This window comes from Sycon ciliatum, chromosome 2 (assembly GCF_964019385.1).
Source record: "Sycon ciliatum chromosome 2, ocSycCili1.1, whole genome shotgun sequence".
Taxonomy (NCBI): domain Eukaryota; kingdom Metazoa; phylum Porifera; class Calcarea; order Leucosolenida; family Sycettidae; genus Sycon; species Sycon ciliatum.
Genome location: NC_088644.1, coordinates 50,214,284 through 50,236,932, shown reverse-complemented (window position 1 = coordinate 50,236,932; position 22,649 = coordinate 50,214,284). Strand labels below are relative to the sequence as shown.

General features: G+C 47.8%; 1 protein-coding gene across 1 annotated transcript in view; it reads right to left on the bottom strand.

Annotated features, from left to right (window-relative positions):
* Nucleotides 1-617: 617 nt before the first annotated feature.
* Nucleotides 618-22,649, bottom strand: part of LOC135810951 (uncharacterized) — a gene marked incomplete at its 5' end in the record, with an annotated part of 23,367 nt that continues 1,335 nt past the window's right edge. The window contains 3 exon segments of the mRNA XM_065324328.1: nucleotides 618-925; nucleotides 6,414-6,753; nucleotides 11,995-12,078. Of these exon segments, the coding sequence (XP_065180400.1) occupies nucleotides 922-925; nucleotides 6,414-6,753; nucleotides 11,995-12,078 (428 nt within the window). The 3' untranslated portion in view covers nucleotides 618-921.

The following is a 22,649-nucleotide window of genomic DNA, read 5'->3' as shown; positions in this document are numbered from 1 at the left end:
ACTTGTCCAATTTCCGGGCTGTGAAATACAAAATTTGAGCTGTAGGCAAATCGTGCATTGGTTGACCTCATCATGGTTCTGTAGTGCGCTAACTGCGCTATTTCAGATCTGATGTGTACAGTCGCACACACTGGTTTTGCACTGTTGCTAATATTTCGGGCTCGGTGTTCTTCCTCAAGCAACTCTACTCTATTCCAGCACGCTAGGATACCTTCACAGCCGCAATGCCACTTTCAGGGGGTGCTCGCGATTCTCTCTCCGTCTTTCACGCTTTGGATGGGTTCGGTTTTCAGACTAGATCTGGAGACAATGCCTCCAACGGGTAATGTGGAGAGTACATAATGGTCTAGCCTGTCTTATCTTCGGAACATCGTACTTGTGTCCACCGTTCTTCGGTACGCAGCAGCACCGTATCCCTCTTTTTACGAGAAACCACGAACCTCGACAACAGAATACTGCATGATAGAGGTGGTTGCAGAGGCAACTGTGGTGGTGAAACTGGAGCAAATCTGCCCTCTAACCTCGACTCTCCTCTACTGAATAAGGAGCTCGCGAAGTTCCCCTCAATGATCCAGTTTTCTTTGGGAGTTATCATAACAAAGTCAAAAAGAACGAAATTGAACAGCAAAACGGTTGTATTTGCCTAAAGTGTATGGCAAATATTAGCCAGACCACCAGAGTGTAGGGGAAACCCCAAGACCACAACCAGGGCGCATGGCAGGAGGAAAAACCAGACAGAAGCATGCTGCATACATTCTTGGAGCAAAAAAAAGAACAAACAAGTGGCATAGAACAAACAGAAATGAGAAAAAAGTTTATAATACCAGATACTGCATTGAAACAGGTGTGCATTTCAATGTCTGCATGGCTAAGTTCACGTGACGAACACCTCGCGACCAAGCTCCATCGTCCCATCTGACGTTATCTGCAGAACACAATTGACAAGCAGGGTACAGAAGCTGGTTACTCTCCATGCAAGTCCATACTGTACAATCCCCTAGTTTCCGTTTAACTTTAATTTCCGTATTTTAGCTAGGCACCTGAATTTAGGATTACACCTATAGTCTGTATCAAAAAGATTTACAATCAGGTTTGGGTCTTAAAAAGTATGGAGATAAGGGAAATTTTGACCACAAAGTACATAGAATGGCTTGTTAGGACACGGCAAATTGTTCTGTGAAGGTTTCGGAACAATTGGACCAGCCGTTAAGGAGTTAGTATTTCGGCCAGGTTTCCGGCCTTTTCCCATGGTTTACAATTTGCCCAGGAAGCCAGTATCGATTTTTATCAAAACCCACGATTTATCCTTTCCTTTTTGGCCTTGTGGTTATGAATGCTGTCTGCTGACCATGAAGTAACGTTAGTTGTGAGTTCAAATCCCAACCTATCCTCAAGTCACACTTTTTTTCATTGTTTTGGTGATCAAGCTGGTACAAGACAAAGAAGATGGCTGCACCAAACGACTTGTTGTTGGAGCTCGCGCTTCCTGCCGAACTGACTGACACTTGACTGGCTCACGCCATGTGAACACAACCACAACACTGCAATGGTGTGAGTGAATATGGAAGTCATCGTGCCGTCGCTTTTTGAGATTTATTCTAGTATTTCAAGATCGGCAATTATTATTATATTTGAATTTGGCAGTCAACGTGCAACGCCGTCTTCTATCATGTATATCAGTGTTCACAAGCGTCTGCTTTTCTCAAAATGTCGTCGAAGTCACAGGGATAGCTTTGCCAAGTCATGGCCTGGGAATGAGTCCGTGTCGATGTCGTTTTCGCCACACGGTGAGTAAATTGCATCGCAGCTCAAAGAAACTATTTTGGTCACAAAACGAATTGGGACCCATGCCGCTCGTCAACATTTACAACACTTTCGTTTCGACATGTCCTCTCTGACTCCATTATTGAGAGGAAGAACTCGTTTGTTGTAAACCAGACGTACATGACTGTATCAATGTGAGTAAGTTGTCATTTTCCTGCTTTCGCGCGGAATATTTCTTCGAGTTCAAAGTGAGTTTTTCCAGGCAGCGCTCGAGTGCTCATACGGTAAGACGCCAAGCTCCGCGGGCGATCGCCAGGATGGCAAATCTTTTTGGAACGGACTGTACGAGGTGATTCGCAATTTTTGGACATGTAGCAATTTTTGGACAAATCAGTTAAATACGGAAGTAGAGTCCTCCTGAGTCGTTATCCTTTCCTTGGTGGACAAATCTTTGACAAGAGTGTCTTCGTGTGGTCCTCAAGTTTCTTCGTGCCAATTTTTAGCGGTGAAGGCCGTTTCTTTCTGGGCGTTTTCTTTATTGTTCTTAGGTAATGTAATGAATAATTTTGAAATTTTCGATTAAATAATAAATGATTGCGGATTCCGTTGACTCTACGTCGCATAACGGAGAGAATGTCGACATGGGGGATGTTGTATCCCTTCCATCAACTCCAGGGACTACGTCTTCCAGCTCGAATCCGCCTGGAAGAGGGCCTCGCCTTCTCAACCGGTGCGTTTGTGGAGGGGTTCTGGTCAGGAGAAATCTCTTTTAGCAGTGCGAGCGTTCCACTCACCTGGCACCAGCGAACACTTCCTAACCAAGAAGGACGTAGCGGCTAGTTACGACGCTAGCCCTCCACTGTTTGCGAAATATGAGAAGGAGATGGGCCACACTGGAGTGCTCTCCTCTGTTCTTGAATATGACGTCCATGAAAACCCTTGAGTGACCCTTTAAATTGTGTGTCACATTGAAAAGACTTGAAAAGCTTGCTATGAACGGCCTGTCATTAGAACTCACATCAGCCGGTCTCATAGGCATAGCCTTACCCCATTTTCATGTCCTGTGCAAGTTTTACTTGTTCACACCATTGCAGACTGCTGCTAGATGCTATTTAATTTAGTTGTCCAATAATTGCTCGCATTGAAAAAGCAGTAGAAAAAGACACCTCCGATCAGGTCAAGTTGTGGCCGCATGCTTCAACTCTATGCCTTCAGGTGTGTGTGGTGGTGGTAAAGCATAAGTGTGGCAGTAGAAAAGCAAGAAAGAAATTTAATTTATCTTACAAACCAACATAATGGGGTGCTATTTAATTTGAGTGTCCAAAAATAGCAAATGACCTCGTAGAGGGTGTTTTTGGTGGTATGATCTAGAACAGGATCAAACATTTGGTGCACATGGAGTAGCCTCATGCAGACCAAACTGTACCGTAGTCCAGAAACAGAGCACATTTTAGTGCATTCTTCAAAATGTGTACGAGACAACATGGTCACTTTGTAGAGGTTCTCATTTTTTTACGACTGTATGCGAAATGCATGATAGTGAATGCAAAACGTAAAACATGGTCACTTTGTACGGTACAACGAGTGCATGCAAAGTTCAACCCAAAGGCGTTTGCACATGATCATTAACAAGAACACACATTGCTTGGGTGGATGGTGCGCGGCCGGCGAAATTGAATTGCATTTGCCCGGGGGGCAAGTAATAGCAGGGTTGGCAAGAGCCAAGAGCCCACTGATGCATTCAATGGAGCAATGGAGAGCCGCCGGGCACCGTTTATTGGGGTTTACTTTATAAAAGTAAGCATATGAGGATAAATATGGGAGAGGGAGGGTGGGAACGAGAAACAAATAAACTGACAACCAGTCACCACCATGAACAATTCTTGAGAAGAGATTGTCAGCAAGGGAGCAAGAAAAATGGGTCGCCATTTTGCGTCATGGTAACCGGACCTCAGTATGGTTGCTGACGTCATGGGCGCGTTGTGTGCGCACTGCGCTGGGATAAATGTGAGTGGCAACACTGACAGTTGTGCGACACCGTGCCTGCGCGAGGACACAGGGCAGCAGAGACAGTTGTGCGGCGCCATGCGCACGCAAGGACATGGGGCGGCAGAGGTAGGTGTGCGGCCCCACGCGCCTGCGAGGACAAAGGGCGGCGGAGACAGTTGTGCGGCACAATGCGCATGCAAGGGCATGGGGCAGCAGGGGCAGTTGTGCGGCACCATGTGCATTCGAGGACATGGGGCAGCACGTACCCGCGGCGGTGAACTGCAATGATGCTAGCTGTTAATGAGCATCAACGCTTCGCTTTAATGCGACATTAACAAGAACACACATTGCTTGGGTGGATGGTGCGTGGCCGGCGAAATTGAATTGCATTTGCCCGGGGGGCAAGTAATAGCAGGGTTGGCAAGAGCCAAGAGCCCACTGATGCATTCAATGGAGAAATGGAGAGCCCATACAGGCCGGGCACCGTAACCCAAGGCAGACAGACAAGGGGCATAATATTGGCCTGTGAATGTGAAGGCTAGCATGTGCGTATCTCAACGTTCAAATTATGGCAACGCGGATTCCGCAAATATTATTACATTGTGTTCTTACTTCTTAGGCAGCCGGGGACTTAGATCAGTGCCTCAGCCACAGTCCTGGCCACAGGGGCCAGTTCTGCGGAGTGCGTTCTGATGTAGCGTAGCATGCTGTCACTCTGCCAGCGGCCTAAGATTCGGATCTGTCAGTCTGGGATGCGACATGATGCAGCTGAGGTCGTCGCCCCTATGCGAAACGAGTGCCCCGCATAATCCTTGGCGTTGCTTATGCCGGCCGACAGCAGGAGGCTTCTGAGCTTCCCCATAAGCTTCTTGCGAGTCAGTGGCGTGCCGGAGGCGTAGCAGAACAGTGGTTGCTGACTGGAGTGTGACGAGAGCGACAGGTACTCTTGCATGGCCCTAACGGGGCAATAGGGCGTCCAAGAAAAATGGGTCGCAATTTTTGCGTCATGGTAACCGGACATCAGTATGGTTGCTGACGTCATGGGCACGTTGTCTGCGCTGGGGAAAAAAATGTGAGTGGCAACACTGACAGTTGTGCGGCCCCTTGCCTGCGCAAGGACACAGGGCAGCAGAGACAGTTGTGCGGTGCCATGCGCCCGCAAGGACATGGGGCGGCAGAGGTAGGTGTGCGGCCCCACATGCCTGCAAGGACAAAGGGCGGCGGAGACAATTGTGCGGCACCATGCGCATGCAAGGGCATGGGGCAGCAGGGGCAGTTGTGCGGCACCATGTGCATTCGAGGACATTGGGCAGCACGTACCCGCGGCGGTGAGCTGCAATGATGCTAGCTGTTAATGAGCATAAACGCTGCGCTTTAATGCAACACTCTGGGACCAAAATCGGTGTTCCCGCCAGGTTTCCCTTTAGAAAAGCGAAACTGCTCAGTCGACTAGTCAGCTCCGGCTTCCAGGCTGGTGCAAGCAGAACATGTTCAGGCCCACCCAGGGCAGGTACAGTTCTAACCGAACGCGCCGTTCTGCTGAATCCTGTTCTAGGTTGTACAAGTCGAGCGCGCTGTTCTGGTGAAACCTGTTCTAGGTTGTACCAGTCGAACGCGCTGTTCTGGTGAATCCTCTTCTAGATTGTACCAATCGAAGGCGCTGTTCTGGTGAATCCTGTTATAGGTTGTACCAATCGAAGGCGCTGTTCTGGTGAATCCTGTTCTAGGTTGTACCAATCAAACGCGCTGTTCTGGTGAATCCTGTTCTAGGTTTTACCAATCGAACGCGCTGTTCTGGTGAATCCTGTTCTAGGTTGTACCAATCGAACGCGATGTTCTGGTGAAACCTGTTCTAGGTTGTACCAGTCGAACGCGCTGTTCTGGTGAATCCTCTTCTAGGTTGTACCAATCGATGGCGCTGTTCTGGTGAATCCTGTTCTAGGTTGTACCAATTGAACGCGCTGTTCTGGTGAAACCTGTTCTAGGTTGTACCAGTCGAAAGCGCTGTTCTGGTGAATCCTCTTCTAGGTTGTACCAATCGAAGGCGCTTTTCTGGTGAATCCTGTTCTAGGTTGTACCAATCGAACGCTATGTGTAGGTGAAACTCTGCACAGAAGTTGAACAAGTGCTTTTAATTATAGTTACTAGTGGCTGTGGGGTGTAGCACATCAGTGTTAAAATCTCCAAGCACAATAAGTCTACAGTCGCTGCAGGTTACGGCATCAAGATGCTGGCTATACAGGTCCCAAAAATTAACAGCAGTATTGGGTGAACGGTACACACTGCACAAAAACAATTCGTGGTCTTTGGCGTAGCGCTAATATGAACACAGACAAACAGACACTCTTCTCTTGAGCCAATCACTGGTACTCTCACTGAGTGAGTGGCAGAATGGATATAAAAGCAAATTCCACCACCATGTAAATCTCGGTTTCTGCGGTACAGCTTATAGCCTGGGATATGCACGCTAGATGCGGGTATACTGCTAACAAGACGAATTTCGTTAATAGATAAGATGTGAGTTTTATGAGCATACAAGAGGCGATGTGGTGTACATTATGACATCATGCATGCAGTTGTTGACTGGGACCACAACTCTACGGTATGATACAATAGTAACTGTACATTATGACATCATGCAGTTGTTGACTGGGACTTACAGTGGCTTTGAGCAGATAATCGCAACCTCTCGTCTTTGAACATTGTTGGATTTACTTGTATCGGCTAATCCCTTATGCTTGAAGAGCTTAAAGTTCGAGTAAACTGTATGAGTGTACATTGGAGTGAACCATATTGCGATTTCAGAATGCTTTGTGGGCTGTTTTATCAGCATCCTCCGAGCCATTTGGGCAACACAATTGATATTAGGGTTATAGAGCTCCTCCGGGACCAAATCATAGTTCAGTTGCCGGCATTTTGAAGCGGCTTCCGGATACGTGAAATAGCCGAAACCTAGTCCAATCCAGCTGGAACTTTGCTTCTTGCAGGTTGCGTGTTCGGCTGAAGGTTAGAAAAAGAGAGACAAACAAAATCTGGTCTGGCTGAATTCTCAATGCGGAGTTTCAGTAGAGCTCTTCTTGGTAGGCAGAGTGCCTGCCTCATAGACAAAACCCTGTTTCTGAAGCTTTGCTGCACACAAAAGCCTGTCTTGAGTACATTTAGTTTGTGGATGATCAACAGCTGGCAGTATGTATGGTCCAAATTATTTTAAAAGAAAATACCACGTAAAACCGTCTTGGTGCATTTTGCATACGTAAACTGTCCCTGACACTTGGTGCGTCAACTATCTGTACAGGTTTCGGTTTTTTTAATGGTTGAGAGCTCGTGTGTGTTAAAGGGGAAGTCCGGTGAAAAATTTAAATTTCAGGGTCGGTAGAGTTTCGGCCGCTGAGTCGAATGGTGTTGGTCCCACGTGTCTCCGACAAAGCAGTCTCGAGATATTTCCGTTTGAAAAACTGAGTTTCGGGGGCTGCGCCATGACGTCATGCGGCCGCGCCACACCCTCTGCAACGTCATAGCGTGCAGCTAGGTCAAAAGGAGTGCGTGAAAGCAATAGTATAGTGTCAGTGCTATTTCAAATGATTTGGCGACTGATATTAGGTGGGGCAAGCGACCCCGAAGACATGTAACTCCTTGTGAGAGTGAGGATGCAGCCATGGCTGACCTTCATGAGTTCGGTCTGGGGCTGAGAACCTCGGTAGTCAGCTGAAGAAATGGCCGCGCGGGCCGGTCAAGAGTGAGCGCTACTGAGTTTCCGACTGATGAAGAAGCAGCAGCTATTGCAGACGAGGCTGATGTAATTATCAGATCGCTGGAGAGCAGGGTCGCCAAAATGGAGAAGAGTGATGCGAGTGCTCTAAATGTTGTTCCATACCGATTAGATTCGCTTAGACTCCAGTAACCTGCCACATGGTGATGTTTTGGTGCGAACTTGGAATATTTCGGACTGCTCAATTGGAGAACAGTGCAGGCTCTTTGAACCACGGGCACGACTCTTCGCTCGCAACGCTATGGAATCTGAAAGTTCTAGGTCCGAGAGCTGTTCGCTGTTTTGTCACTTGTCACGGTTGTGCACTCATCGTTGTAGCATAAAATAATGAGGCGCCGTGGGTGCGGAAAACTAAAATTTTCTTTCTCAAAGCACAACCACCGGCACCGGCAAGGAGAAACGCACGTTCTCTGACTACATGACTGTACAATACGACTGATACGAGTGTAGTAGATCTACATGACAAGTCCGTGTGTTCACTAGTTTTCTGAGTCTTGTGTCAGTTGTGACATGAGTTTGTTGACTGCACTACAGCTAGATAACACACTGCACGCACTGCATGCACGCAGCGCAGAGCGCATAGACCATGTACAATTAATAGTAAAAAAAAGTCCAACTCGGAAACGGCTAAAATACGGTATAACCTCCAGGTTTACCGAGCTGAAAATCACAGGGTACGTAGTGTTTGTAACACTGAATCGAATGGTCTTGGTCCGAAGAAGCTGCGATAAACGGTTCCCCAATCGAACGCGCTCCGAATATGGCCATTTTTGTACACAACTAGATGGTGTGGCTACCTGGCTGCACGCTGTGACGTCATCACCTGGATCTGGGTGATGCGCGCTCAAATTCGCACATGTTCGATTGGGCGTATCTGACGAACCATAAGCCGCAGCCTCCTCGGACAAAGACCATTCGACTCAGCGCCCCGAAATCTACGGACTGTGAAATTTAAATGTTTCACCGGACTTCCCCTTTAAGGAGAGTTTTGATGTATTATTTTTTGTTGTTGCCTGGATTTGCGTGCGTATTAGCACCTCATTTCTCATTGACCCCCGCTCGTTTCTTTGTTTTGTCTTGCATAATGTTGAACGCCTGTGTACCCGGAGGCAGATATAGGTTGAAATACAGCTATGAATGGAACGATGGTTGAAGATATCACCACGCAACATGCAATTAGTTCGGTATGATTGTCGGTGTATTAGAGTATACAGAATCGATCTTCCGTTCCAATCATCAGTGGAATTGACTGAACCAAGCGTAGCCATTGAAAGAACAGAAGTTTCCAAGCGGTCAGGTTGTGCTGACAAAGGACACCTACGGATTGCGGAAATAATGCTGCGTGGCGATGTCTGCAGCCTTCGTTCTATTCATAGGATATTATTTATAGGTAAGTGCATGGTAGGGAGGGCCTTACGGCTTGTTAGTGCCCGACAGGTTAGCCTGAGGGCCGTAGGCCCGAGGGCTACCCTGAAGGGCACAAACAAGCCATGAGGCCCTCCCTGCCATGGACTATTTTAGAATGAGGTTACATGCATTATCTCACTTCCATTATGCTTGTGTACCATTATATTGGGTAGTTTTTGTGGTTTGTGTGCAGAGAGACTTGGTGTGGTACGAAAGATTATCGCACCCCACGTGGGTGTCTCCATGACCTCCTTCTAATATGAGCCCGAGCGCGCTAAAACATGACCACAGCTTTTTTTGAAAAAGTCGAGATAATCGCGATTTGAATTCCGCGGCAAAAATACGAAGTGCAGTGCAACGCGAGTCGCTGTTGTTGTTCTCCTCGGTCGACTGGACTGTTCCGGATGCAATTCCTTGTTGCATGTAAGTTTATTTGTTAGAGTTTGTATTCCATGTTGCGCTGAGTTGCCTAAAACTGATCGTCATCGATGTATCGACAGAAGAGCCTAGTAGTAGTAATGTACTGCGGAGCGGAAGAAGACGACATCATCGCACTCCATGCACAGGAAAAAATATTTTGAGGATTCGAGTCGGAAACAGAAGGAAGACGATGATGGCTACAGTGACGAGTCATTTGAGGGCGACACTTTCATCGAGCGTAAAATGAATTGATGCTGGTAGTCCCACGATCTGCTGTGACGAGGAATTCTACTCTGTTGACAACCTGGCAAGCGATTGGCATCGACACTGACTTGGGAGCTGAGTCGGCCGATGATTTGGCCAGAATGGACATCGCTGCACATATCCGGGACAATGCCAGTATTGGTTGCAAGAGCAAAACAATCAATGGACTCTGCTGCTACCTCAACTTGCTCAAGTCGATAATTTGAGTACCCTTATGCGGAACATCGCTAGCATGAGCAGTATGCAGCGAAAGCAGTACTCTCTGGCGAGCGGAGAAAACCGTGTGCAGATGGGCTTTGGTGTGGGGAATATGAGTGCGACGTCTAGTATGTTGAGGAAGATTGTGTGCAGCAGTGTATACTGTATATCTGAAAGTACAGGTGGAGTGTGATGGAGAGGACATGGAGTGCCAACTTCTTCGGCCATCTACAGATGTTGACTGTGTTTTTGCTGGCAGTTCTCTAGTGGTGCTCCAAACAGGAGGTATTTCGGACACCCAGTTCAGCTGCCTATAGACAATTTGGATGTGGCTGAGTACCTGTCAGCTCAATAAGACCCTGGACAGAGGAACTGACCCGAAAAGGATGAACCAAGGGGCATATCAATTGTGTGCAAAAATGACAATCCAATTGCTGTACATAGAATTTCACCATTTCAACAATGCTGCATATAATACCATTGTAGCAACACTTAGACATGTCGGATCAATCCAAAACTTGCAGACAGTGAACATTAGGTGTGCTAGATCATTTTTGAACAAAAAATTGAAAATCGAATTTTTGGTCTGTGGTCGTATTCTGGCGTGCTCTGGCTCATATGTATTAATTTCTTCGTGATGGTGTAGTATTGCACTCCTGCTCCTGAACTTGTAAGGATGGAAAAAAGAGGATACTAAAAGTCCTTTTCCGCAAACCATCATACTTTCCTTCTGCCAAGCTGTATGTATGATATGTTTAACACGTTCCCCATCTCTAGTCAAGCGGATCGAAAACTGTGTATTGTTGTTCATTCTATTCGTCTTGACAAAGCCCCGCCACAATTGCGTAAATATAACTGGTTTCTTCCCACTCATCCTACGCGCAATCACTGCACTTTGCCTAATAATAATAATAAGGCTCTCGGTTCGTAGCCACGTTTAATCCGGTGATGTCGCCTATGATCAGAAAACGTCTCGAGTGTCACCCTCATGTTAACCAATTGTAGTACATGTATGCTGGCGATGGTATGTTGGGTGGTAGATTGCCCGCCGCCAGTCTATAGGGGTAATCGAGCAGATAGGCCCCATCATATCTTAGCCAGCATGCGGGCTTATCTCGTTAATGTTGTCTGATGGTCGTCTAGCATGCGGCACTCGGAGTTACAATATAATCATCACCTGCTACTTCTTGCTTGAGACTGGCCACCCAGGGCTACTGCAAGTTTTTTTTTCTATAGTTTTTTTTTGAAAACCCCAAACCTTCAGACTTGTGAATGTGCACATGCTACACTGTGCACATACATAATGTATAGAGAATGCAGCACAGAAATTGCAGTGCTGATGAGGCCTGGGCAGTTCGTCCGACCGTGGGTGTCGGAGTCAACACTGGGCAGACGCACCGGGAGGGAGGGGGGGGGGGAGGGGTTGTAGCTCAGGAGATGAGGGATGGAGCCAGCGCAATTATACTAGTGCATATTAAGAAGTAACAATGAAAATCTTAAACAATAGTGCGGTGGACCTGTGCTGAGGAAAGGCATCATGGACATGATCTACGTGTATAACTTATACGTGTGCTAGGGCACATTATACACACACACATATGCACATGTTCAAATAGGAGATCCCTCCCCCCCCCCCCCCCTGATAGGCGTTCGCCGGCGTTGGGTAATCCCGAAAGAAAGGTCTTAATATTATTAATGAGCAGCAGAAACAGCTCTGCTGCTCGAGGGGTTACCAATGCACCATGGACTCAAGGGGTCGGACACAATAATCATGGTGCCTTTTCTGGCCAGTGAATGCCTACTTACTTACACACACACACACACACACACACACACACACACACACACACACACACACACACACACACACACACACACACACACACACACACACACACACACACACACACACACACACACACACACACACACACACACACACACACACACACACACACACACACACACACACACACACACACACACACACACACACACACACACACACACACACACACACACACACACACACACACACACACACACACACACACACACACACACACACACACACACACACACACACACACACACACACACACACACACACACACACACACACACACACACACACACACACACACACACACACACACACACACACACACACATACTGCACTTACTTAAGCACACTTTCAAAGTTCCGAAATCGACACATGTTTGATAGGTGGCACAATCAGTGTCAAAGTGACATCTGCGGTAGAAACCTGTAGATTTAAACAGAAAGGTCAACAAAAGAAAATCTGCAGTTGGTGCACTGGCCATAGCTGCAGTTCGTACACTGGACGTTGTCTTAGGGCGTGTTCACCTGGTTTGGTCTGAGAACAGACCAAGCAGTCAGTTCCCTCTTACAGCACGCAGACCACGGGCGTTTCGCAGCGTCAAGATGGCGGCAAATCCGAGAGTACAAAATTTTTGACTCTGTCTTTGTGCGCGGCGAATGCGAATCTCGCATGTACATGCAAAATCTAGCCTTCTGCAGATCTGGGTAGAGCAAGTGTACGTATGTGGGAACGACGACTTTTTCCGAGAGAGAATGTGCCTCTTTTCATCCCAACATTTTACTCGCCACGCTCTCCCTCCCAGCTTATTGATACGAGTATCTGCTACCGAGTAGAAGTCTCCATCTTCACAGTGTCGTATCCATACTATGGACACGTGCCTTTTAGGCCTCTACGGGACACGTATGCCTTATTTAGGTGTGTAATTATTTATCTATCTCCCGTAAATGGGTTCATAATCGTCTTTATGTTATATCTTCAACAAGGCCTGGGGCCTTCCTTATTTAGTATACGCTGTTATTTCCCCACATGGCTCCCGCTCTTTATGCAACAGTTCGTACGCATATTTACTACGGTTTGATACGCTATTGCATGCGGGACCAGCAATCTCGTGGCCATGGATTTCCATGGCCGCAACTAGATCATATTGCCATCTCCTTGCTCTTCTCTCTCTCTCTTGCCTTCCGCCTTCAGGCGGAAGCTTCGGCTTTCGTCTCTCTTGCCTTGTGCTCTCAATAATTATCGTCTCTTGAACCAAGTTAGCTCTTTTTGAAGATGTGAGTCAACCTGAACGCTGGTGTGAGTGTACGTGTCTGTATATGCCTGAGTGTGTGTGTGAGAGTATGTCCAGGTATATGTGCGTGCGTGCGTAAGAGTAATTCTGTTGGTGGACTCTCTTCAAGTGGCCACCACTGCACGGCCTTGTAATGTGAAGGTTTATTAGTAAGTTAGTTCATGTCGACGACCGCCTTGCCCACAGGACATGATGGGTAGCGCAACCCCGGGGCCGACCGGATACGACATTTGGCGCAGTGAACAGGATCCGACACCTTGTGTGCTGTCAACGAGAGAGACATTGATGAGTAAGACATTGTGATGCCCCGGTTGTTCGAATGGACGGGCAGAGTTTCCGCTGCCCGATCCGCGAATGACCGGACTTCTACGAGATCTCAAGGTTATCAAGAAGAAGGTATGGTTGTTCTTGGGCTGTTGCTCGTGATCGTAAGTTTGACGAAAATTCCACGTGGCGTCGTATATCCATTATTTTGGTTTGTGTCACTTGGTATGGACATTCGCATTCTGGAAACAGATGTGGAGTGCCGCCAAGTCAAGGGTTTGATCATGGCGTCAATGGAGAATTTGACCTGTATGACGAAGCTGGCATAGTGGCAGCAGTTTTCCTGCTGCCCTTGTGGCTTGTGTTTTTTTCGTGGTTTTGTGTTTGTGACCTTGTGGTTCAGCAGGTGCTGTGAAAAAGAGCTGCTGTTGCCTCCCGCGCTGTCTCAGCAGCTGCTCATGCTCGTGCAGCTATTGTAGCTGAAGCCATTGCTGTAGGGTTTCTACCGCCCCATCGGTGGGAGTGGAATCGATGCCCCTACAGTGCGATCCTCGCTGGTCCCCTGACCTTGCCGGTAAGGAAGAATTGGAAAAATACGCCAGTTTGTATTTGTTGCAAATTGACGCATTTGCAGCGCTTGTTAGCTCTGTGCATGTGGCTGATTGCAGACTGATTATTGCTGAGTCCTAGGCCTTGCGAGTTCCCAGAAGAAACCTATGAATTAGCCTTTGGGATGTAGCTGATGCTATTACCGCTCTTTAGAGATCGGATAGCTCTAGTCTAGTGCCCTTGTTCTGCGGGTTCTCAGTTTGTGGGAGTACTTACTCCGAGAGTTGTCATTATTAACAAAAGAAGGGAGGTCGTTTGCATCTGCTTTTGTAGATTTTCTCCGGAAGTGGAACCCTGGGGTTGAAGTTAGTATCTGCAAAACTTAGACTGCTACAGAAAACAATAGCCTGATCTATGTGTTCTGTCTTCATTGAACATGCGAGTGAGCGTGCGGACATGTTGGTGCCTGGAGCGGTGAATGGATGTCCAGTGGACGCTGTGATTGATACAGGATCCGCCGCTACATTGTTGTCAGAGGATTTTGCCGACCGCCTACCTAAGGAGCTGGAAAAGGAGACCTCTGACCAAGGCCCGAAGTAGATTGGCCCCAACGGGCAACCACTAGAAGCCGTGGCATCAGAAATTGTTCAGTTGGAACTCGGAGATGCAACCTGTTGGCACCGGGTAAGAATTGTTAAGGGGTTGCCGCGTGATTGTATTGTTGGCCGGGACGTATTATCCCACATTCCTTGCACAATTTCTTCGGGACAAGGGCGAATGTTCTTCTCTACCTCCCCCGCCTCAATCAGTACTGTGGGTTCGGATTATGGAGTGTTGAAACTGAAATCTAAAGTGAAAGTCTTTGACCGCCTCTTGAAGGCAGATCTGCGGTTGAAGCCCAGTAAGTGTTTCTTGTTCCGCACAAGTGTTGAGTTCCTGGGCCACATTGTTACCCGGGAGGGGGTTAGGACCGACCCGGGTAAGATCGAGAAAGTCAGAAACTGGCCTACCCCTGAAGCAGTTGGAGAAATGCGTGGTTTCTTGGGATTCTGTGGGTATGATAGGCGGTTTGCCCAAGATTTTGCCACCATTGCCCGCCCCTTGTACAGCCTGACGAAAACTGGCCAAGTGTTTTTGTGGACCCCTGACTGTGAAACCGCTTTCCTGAATCTGAAGACAGTGCTGACGACCGCCCCAGGACTAGCTTACCCCAGGTTTGGGCAAGATGCATCACCATTTCTGGTAGACGTAGATGCTAGTGGACTAGGATTAGGAGCAGTGCTGTCTCAGGTTCAGGAAGGTCTGCAACGGCCGAGAGCGTAGGCTAGTCGACTTCTGGCCGATACAGAAACACGGTACGCATCCACGAAAAAGGAATTGTTGGGTTTGGCATGGGCTGTGCTACATTTTCGTTGCTACCTGCTTGGTGGACAATTTGTGATTCGTACGGATCATCGTTCTCTAGAACACTTGGCTAATTTCAAAAATCCACCGGCGATTGTGGCTCGCTGGCTGGAATTTTTGTCTGAATTTGAGTTCACCATATTGTACAGGGCAGGTCGATCGCACGCTAACGCTGATGCACTGTCACGCCGCCCTGACGCTCCGACGACGCTGTTCGTAGGGGCCGTGAACAACGACGTTGGCAACATCCCCAAACCCCTCATCCGCCGTTTCAACTGGCCGTGGTCAAGATGGGAAACGGAACAGGAGAAGGACCGAGATCTCGCCCAAGTAGTGTCCTGGCTAGGTATGGAGTCTCCGCCTTGCCCACAGGACATGATGGGTAGCAGTCCTGAGGTACGTATTTTGTGGAAAATCATGAAATGCTGGTTCATCATGAGGGGGTGTTGTGCTGTCGTTGGGAGGACCCCTGCCACGGTAAGCCATCTATCTTGCAAGTCGTTGTTCCCCGGCATTTACGTTCTTTGGTTTTGCAAGAGTATCATGACCAGGGGGGACATACGGGTTCTACACGCCTGCAGAAGAAACTGACGCAACAATTTCACTGGGTAGGCATGAAGAAAAATGTCTTGGATTGGGTTGCAAGTTGTTCTTCCTGTAGCCAGTTGAAGCGTCCCGTAGGCAGAGGGTCTGGCGCTCCAATGCAGTCTTCCTGGACGGGGTATCCTTTTGAGCGAGTAGCAATGGATTTGATCCCCAATTTGCCGGAGACAGCGGAAGGGAACCGCCATATTTTGGTTGTAGTTGACTATTTCACTAAATGGGTGGAAGCTTTTCCGCTTTCGAGAATGGATGCTTCCACTATTGCTTTGGTGTTTGTTAATGAGTTTGTGTCACGTTTTGGTGCTCCTGATCGGTTGCATACCGATCAGGGCAAAAACTTTGATGGCTCTCTGTTTCGCAGTGTTTGCTTTCTGCTTGGCATAGATAAAACCAGGACAACTGCGTACCATCCACAGAGTGACGGTCTGGTTGAGAGATTCAACCAGACGCTTGAGCGTGGCCTGGCGCACTATGTCTGCCGGAATCATCGAGATTGGGACATCAAGTTGCCAGCCTTCTTGATGGGATACCGCTCGACGCCGCAGACTAGTAACGGCTACAGTCCAAGCTATCTGCTCTTTGGTCGGGAGCTATGCCTACCTCAAGACTTGGCATTTAGATTACCGCCAGGAGCAGCATCCGCAGTAGCGTCCCTGCCGGAATTCGTGAGTGCTCTCCGCCGACGCTTGGAGGACGCTCATGAGCAGGTTCGGGCGCATATCCATGATCGCAACGCTAAGGCCGTGACGTTTGCAGCTGGTGATGCAGTGTGGCTTCTGGTGCCGGCCATTCCGACGGGTACAACCGCCAAGTTTTCTAGACTGTGGCACGGACCGTACCTAGTCGAGGAGAAGCTCTCCGCCGTCACCTACCGCATCAAGCTGTCTGAGCCCACGGCACGTCGGCTGATAGTGCACGTCAACCGGCTGAAAAGTTGTCATCATCGACCGAGTCGGCTGCAGGAGGTTCACGAACAAGATGAGTCGGACCCACCGCAGCCCATGGCATCCACCCTGACTCCGTCCTACCAGCCTGATGCCACTGATGCCGCCGCCCGAGACGAGGAGGACACCGCTCGGGTATTCGACAGTGCTCCGCCAGTTGGCGTGATGGAAAGGCGAACCCCGCGTTCCCGCCATCCACCTCAGCTGTTTGGGAGTCCCGTCTGGCACGAGTAAGGATTTCAGTGGTATTGACTGGATTGGTTGTGGCCAATATTACAACTAGTCTTTGAACAGTTTTTTTGATCGGAACTCCAATTTTGACCTGCACTCGTTTAGTTAAATTGTTAGCCATAATCTTAGTCTAATTTATTACGTTACTTATAACACGAGGACGTGTTCTTTTCCGTGTAAGCGGGGGGATATGTCGTATCCATACTATGGACACGTGCCTTTTAGGCCTCTACGGGACACGTATGCCTTATTTAGGTGTGTAATTATTTATCTATCTCCCGTAAATGGGTTCATAATCGTCTTTATTTTATATCTTCAACAAGGCCTGGGGCCTTCCTTATTTAGTATACGCTGTTATTTCCCCACATGGCTCCCGCTCTTTATGCAACAGTTCGTACGCATATTTACTACGGTTTGATACGCTATTGCATGCGGGACCAGCAATCTCGTGGCCATGGATTTCCATGGCCGCAACTAGATCATATTGCCATCTCCTTGCTCTTCTCTCTCTCTCTTGCCTTCCGCCTTCAGGCGGAAGCTTCGGCTTTCGTCTCTCTTGCCTTGTGCTCTCAATAATTATCGTCTCTTGAACCAAGTTAGCTCTTTTTGAAGATGTGAGTCAACCTGAACGCTGGTGTGAGTGTACGTGTCTGTATATGCCTGAGTGTGTGTGTGAGAGTATGTCCAGGTATATGTGCGTGCGTGCGTAAGAGTAATTCTGTTGGTGGACTCTCTTCAAGTGGCCACCACTGCACGGCCTTGTAATGTGAAGGTTTATTAGTAAGTTAGTTCATGTCGACGACCGCAGCCTTGGGGTGGCGCTTGGGGTGCAACCCCGAGGCCGACCGGATACGACAACAGTAGGCCAAGCAAAACCGCAACGTTGAAATACTTTGCTCACTTGGTTTTTTTGGTCCTTAGAGATGATGTGGTTGTTGTGCACAACTCGAAGTGACAAACTGGAGACCCCCGCGCCACAAAGTTTCGTTTGGCTGGTCAATGAAAGGATGTATGGAAGCAGGGATAAAAACTATCGTAGCTGCCGGCACAACTCCTAGTAATGTGATAAACAGGGGTGTGACTTTGGTAATTCCAAGGAGAATGTACGCAGGGTCATTCCACAACGAAGACGAAACTACAACCTCAAAAACACTCCGATTTTCAAACAAACGACGCAGGAAAGAAGACATGGCCGCAGTGTTCCCGTGTGGTCTTCAAAACACCTAATTTTACTTCGATAGCGGCTGGTTCAGGGCAAATTCAGGCCCAATTCGACAGCGTCGTACCGCTCAGATTCGCCCAAAACACGAGGAAATATACGGTAGATCCAAATGCGTACGCATTTTGCGTACGGGGACGACTGGCCAGAGTTCATGCACTGCAAACACCCGTGAGAGCAAGAGTACATGAACCAGAGTGTGCAGCTCGGATGGGTTGCTGTCACGGCGGAATTCCGTGATTACAATCATTTTAGTGATGTAGTGCATACAAGCGGGATTCAAGCAGGTCTCTTTCTGCACAACTGCAGCTCAGTTGTACGCACTACGCCATTTCCCGCCTCTGATCTGCGCCAAATATGATGTAATCACGGAATTTTGCCGTGACAGACACCCATAGCAGAAAAGGCCCCAAGCTGAACACTCTGGTTTTCATGTGCTCTTGGTGACACCAGTTTCTGTGACTTTGGCATGGAAATCATGGCGCCTGAGTTCATCCTTTCTGGACTCAAAACGATGACATTTTGAGACATTTTGCTAATAGGCGTTTCACACTCACGTCTTTATTTTGCGTCTTCGTCTTCGTTGCCTAGGCGATCCCGGGGAATCCCCAAAACGTGAGCTGAAGACTTCAAAACGCAGACGCGGCCCTATGGGCAGAGTCTTCGGCCACGTCTTCGTCTTTTTTGTCGTCTTGAACTATTGTCTGGCCTATCCGCATGCGCAGAGATCTTGGCGGGGAAATGTAAAGTGAGAATGCAACCTGCTAGCTGCATCTGTCAAAAGAATTTTCTTCTTCCTTTCAGTTCTCTTCGACTTTGACATTGAGGTTCCGTTCTTTTATTTTCATACCGGTGCCTTTGTTCGTACCTTCACCTTCACTATGACGAAAACGTTTGATAATGAGGCCGAGGCTTGCCTGTTGCGGATTTGGTGCCAGATTAGGGACATGGTGAAGCTGTTCATATGCAATCGCTCGATCGGGAAGCAATTGCCCAAGGCCGCGCCACAAAAGCAAAAGGAAGAGCCGAAGCACGCGTGCTTCCATTGCAGGGTGTAATATTCTTCACCTACAAAAGCGAAATAATGATGACCACAAAACTAAAACTGAGAACTGTTTGGTCTTCCTTGAGGCTGGCTGGTACATGGTGTGGAAACTACAGAACTGCCCAAGATTTTTTATTTATTTTGAATCTACTCGCATGCCGTAATTTTTTTTGCCCATGGACTGCTACCAACGTTGCTGATTTTTGGCAAAACGATGTGCTCGATGTGTGTGTGTGTGAATCGATTTGTGCAGCAAGTCGACGTTTTGGCTGAAAACGACGTCCCGGAAAGACGCGAGTGTGAAACGGCTATAACCGAATTAACAGTTTTACAGTGCTGTCTACAACGACCTCTCAAGGGGCCTTCAAGCGTGGTCTCTGTCTCTTTATCCAGCGTCATTTGACTGGAAATAGCATCCCTTTGTCCTGGTATCAGTGGTCTTCTAGGACAGGTGGTCGCCTTATCTGAGTGGTCGCACACCTGGCGCTAGTCTAATGAAGTTTTGTGTGTTGTGTGCTTAACGACCGACTCCCCTGAAATCCCCAAAATTCTGGGTGGGCTTGAAATTTTGAAGATTATCCCACTCATGGGCTCACCACACCTCAGTAAATGGGCAGGGACAAGTTGCACAAAAGGGATTGACGGCATCACAGTATCTATCACGGGATCCAGCTGCATTCACCTCTGCCCCCCAGTGAATGTACTTCATCCGTTAACAAAAAACTAGTGGATGGATATTGATGGATACGCTTAGAACAGATCAAGAACAGTTTGTCTCCACTGTCAATCACTGGACAAAGATGGTTGAGCCCATGTACAGCGTCTTTATAGGAGAAACTGTCGGGGTAATGAGTTCAGTTTGGGTCGCTTTCGCTTCACTCATTTGTTACGCTTTGTTTCAGCTCTTTCAGCATTACCACGGCTTCTTTCATCACACTCCGCCGAACCTTTGTGATTCTGTGACCGTTTACACGATGGAGTTGTAAAACCTTATGGCTTCCTGGTTTCACCACCATTCTCCAGAACTCTGCGAAATGACGAGTAAAGGCACAGCCAGGCTGATTCCAATTTCTTTGATGAATAATCCTGCCAGCACTGAGTGGCAGCGGCTAGCAAGTCCTGGCTATTATCCGTAGCCACGAGACTCACGTCGGACCGTGCAGACCTTTAAGGGGGCAGCCTACCCATAAATTTCATAAGGCATTCAATTGACCGTAACTTTGGTGTTTCTCAATGGATTTGAGTGAAATTTTTTGACCACACACTCCTGCCACTATGCTGGCCCTCAGGACATGATTTGTAAAAACAAGTTCTTGTGCTTCACTGACAGGCTTTCCAGGCCGGAAAAACTTAAATTTCCGGCATAGTGCCACGGTGTGCGAGCCACCCAGGAGCCAAACAAATGCATTTACAATTTTTTCACATTTTCGTGCCCATTCTGTCCGTGCCCGGGACCCAAACCTAAAACAAGTCCAGAAGCAGCCATGGGTGATGGGATAGGGCCCCTCAACGTGGCCCTGGAACCCTGTCACAACGGAACGAGTGGGCGTTCTCTCACAGACTCCCACCGACCAAAGTCAATTTTGAATTTTATTAAGTTTAGCACGTGCTACGAGGTCGTACCTTTGATACAACATCCAGTGCTGGGGCGTCCACAGCAAGCCATTTCCACACCGCTGCACACCAAATCCAGGATACCCTCAGAAACCGGCAAAGACTACCACTCATGTTCCACTACTGCCTAGTACTGAATCCTACCTGACTTCTTGACACAACTCAAACTTGCCAAAGTCACTTAATCAACGTCAACTACAATAATCAAGCCACATATCTGCAACGTCACGAGGGTGCTGGCAAAAGTCCTGTTGCACGGCGGTTTCGCCCGCCGCCGTGCAGCCCAATACGTGGTCTTTTAACGTGATTTTTTGGACTTTTTTGGACTTGGAGCAAAATTCTGCACACTTTCGCGTGTTTCCATGATACGACAAGTTACGCACGGTCTGCTCAGATTCAAATACAGTGCTGCCAACAAATGACAGCGTGCAACAAAAAAATCTTTCCTTGCAAGGGCACATTTTCGGCCATAACTCCTGAACGGCTGGTCAAATCGCGACACAATTTTCAGAGAATCTGCAGCTATTCATGCTCATTCAACTGACGTAGCACTCAATATGAATTTACAAGTTCTATTTTTCAGCGGATTTTTGGGTATTCTGCCTAAAAGAAAGTATTGTCATCAGTTTTCGCATCTGGGCTTCGCGTATCTTGAACAAGAACATGAATTCAGAATCATTTCTTTGTGCCGTGGGATCGGAGCAGCTGCTTGTTCACTCGCTCATCGTGTGGGCTTGCGGCTCTGTTCCATCACTGTCAAACTCAGTGCTACAGAGGCCAAGCAGCGCAATATATCCTCGGAGAAGCGGTATCTCAGTTTAGCTCGTCATGGCTGTCATCATTTATGTTGCCACAGCGCACCCATCAATTCCGCTCGGTTTGTTGCAAAAGGTCACTTTCCTTGCATCGAATGTCTTTCACGAAAGCCGAGAAAGTGATTCGACTCATTTCATGGCAGTTTGTGCGCCAACCAGTCCCTCAAAAATCGATCACGCATTTGTTATAATCCTTCCTCTTTTCAATCTACATGTTATAATTTTGCAGATATATTCCCAGTAAGCCATGAATGGAGACCCCCTCGACTTAGGCCTCGGCCTTTGGGAATCCAAAAATAAAACAATAAATAAAAATAAAAAATTCAAAAAGAGGACCAACATTTTACAAGTTAAATATGTTTTTCCAACACTAACGGTTATAAGCAGCATACTGTTGAGTCAAAACTGTTGAGTTAAAACTGTGCAACAATTAGCACGTCAGGCGAAATAGCACGTCATAGTACATTCGAGATCAGCGGGAAGAAGATGACGACGTCCACTAATTTAGTATCTGTGCACACGATTCTGCTGTGTGTGTTACTCTGTGTGTCAGCTATGGCATCATCGCCTGTGGTTCCATGCCTAGCATGTACGTCTGAACCATCCTGCAAAGTTTGAATGACGTAGGTTGAGCGATCGCTCCGCGAAACATCCTTTTTGAGATTCTCTTCATAGTATATCTTCCACCATTGAAATTTCGAATTTCTTCGAATTTTTTGCTGAGAGGGGTGGCTTGCAACCTCGATATGGCTTGTTCCAGGAATTCTTTGGAGCCATCGCCTGTTGAAACAGTGGCGGGAAGCTGCCCTGCAACTGTTCCAACAGGAAATTAATCGATCCGAGAAAGCGCGAGTCCGCGAATCTCGGTTGAATATTGAGTATTTCAAGCCTTTTCACGACGAAGGTGGAGTTCTTTTTGGAGATGGACGTCGCGGCAAAGGACATGGTGTCCGACTTCTGGCGTCTGGTGAAGCCAGGGATCATTTGTCCAGTCAGGTCGGCAGCCTAACCGTCG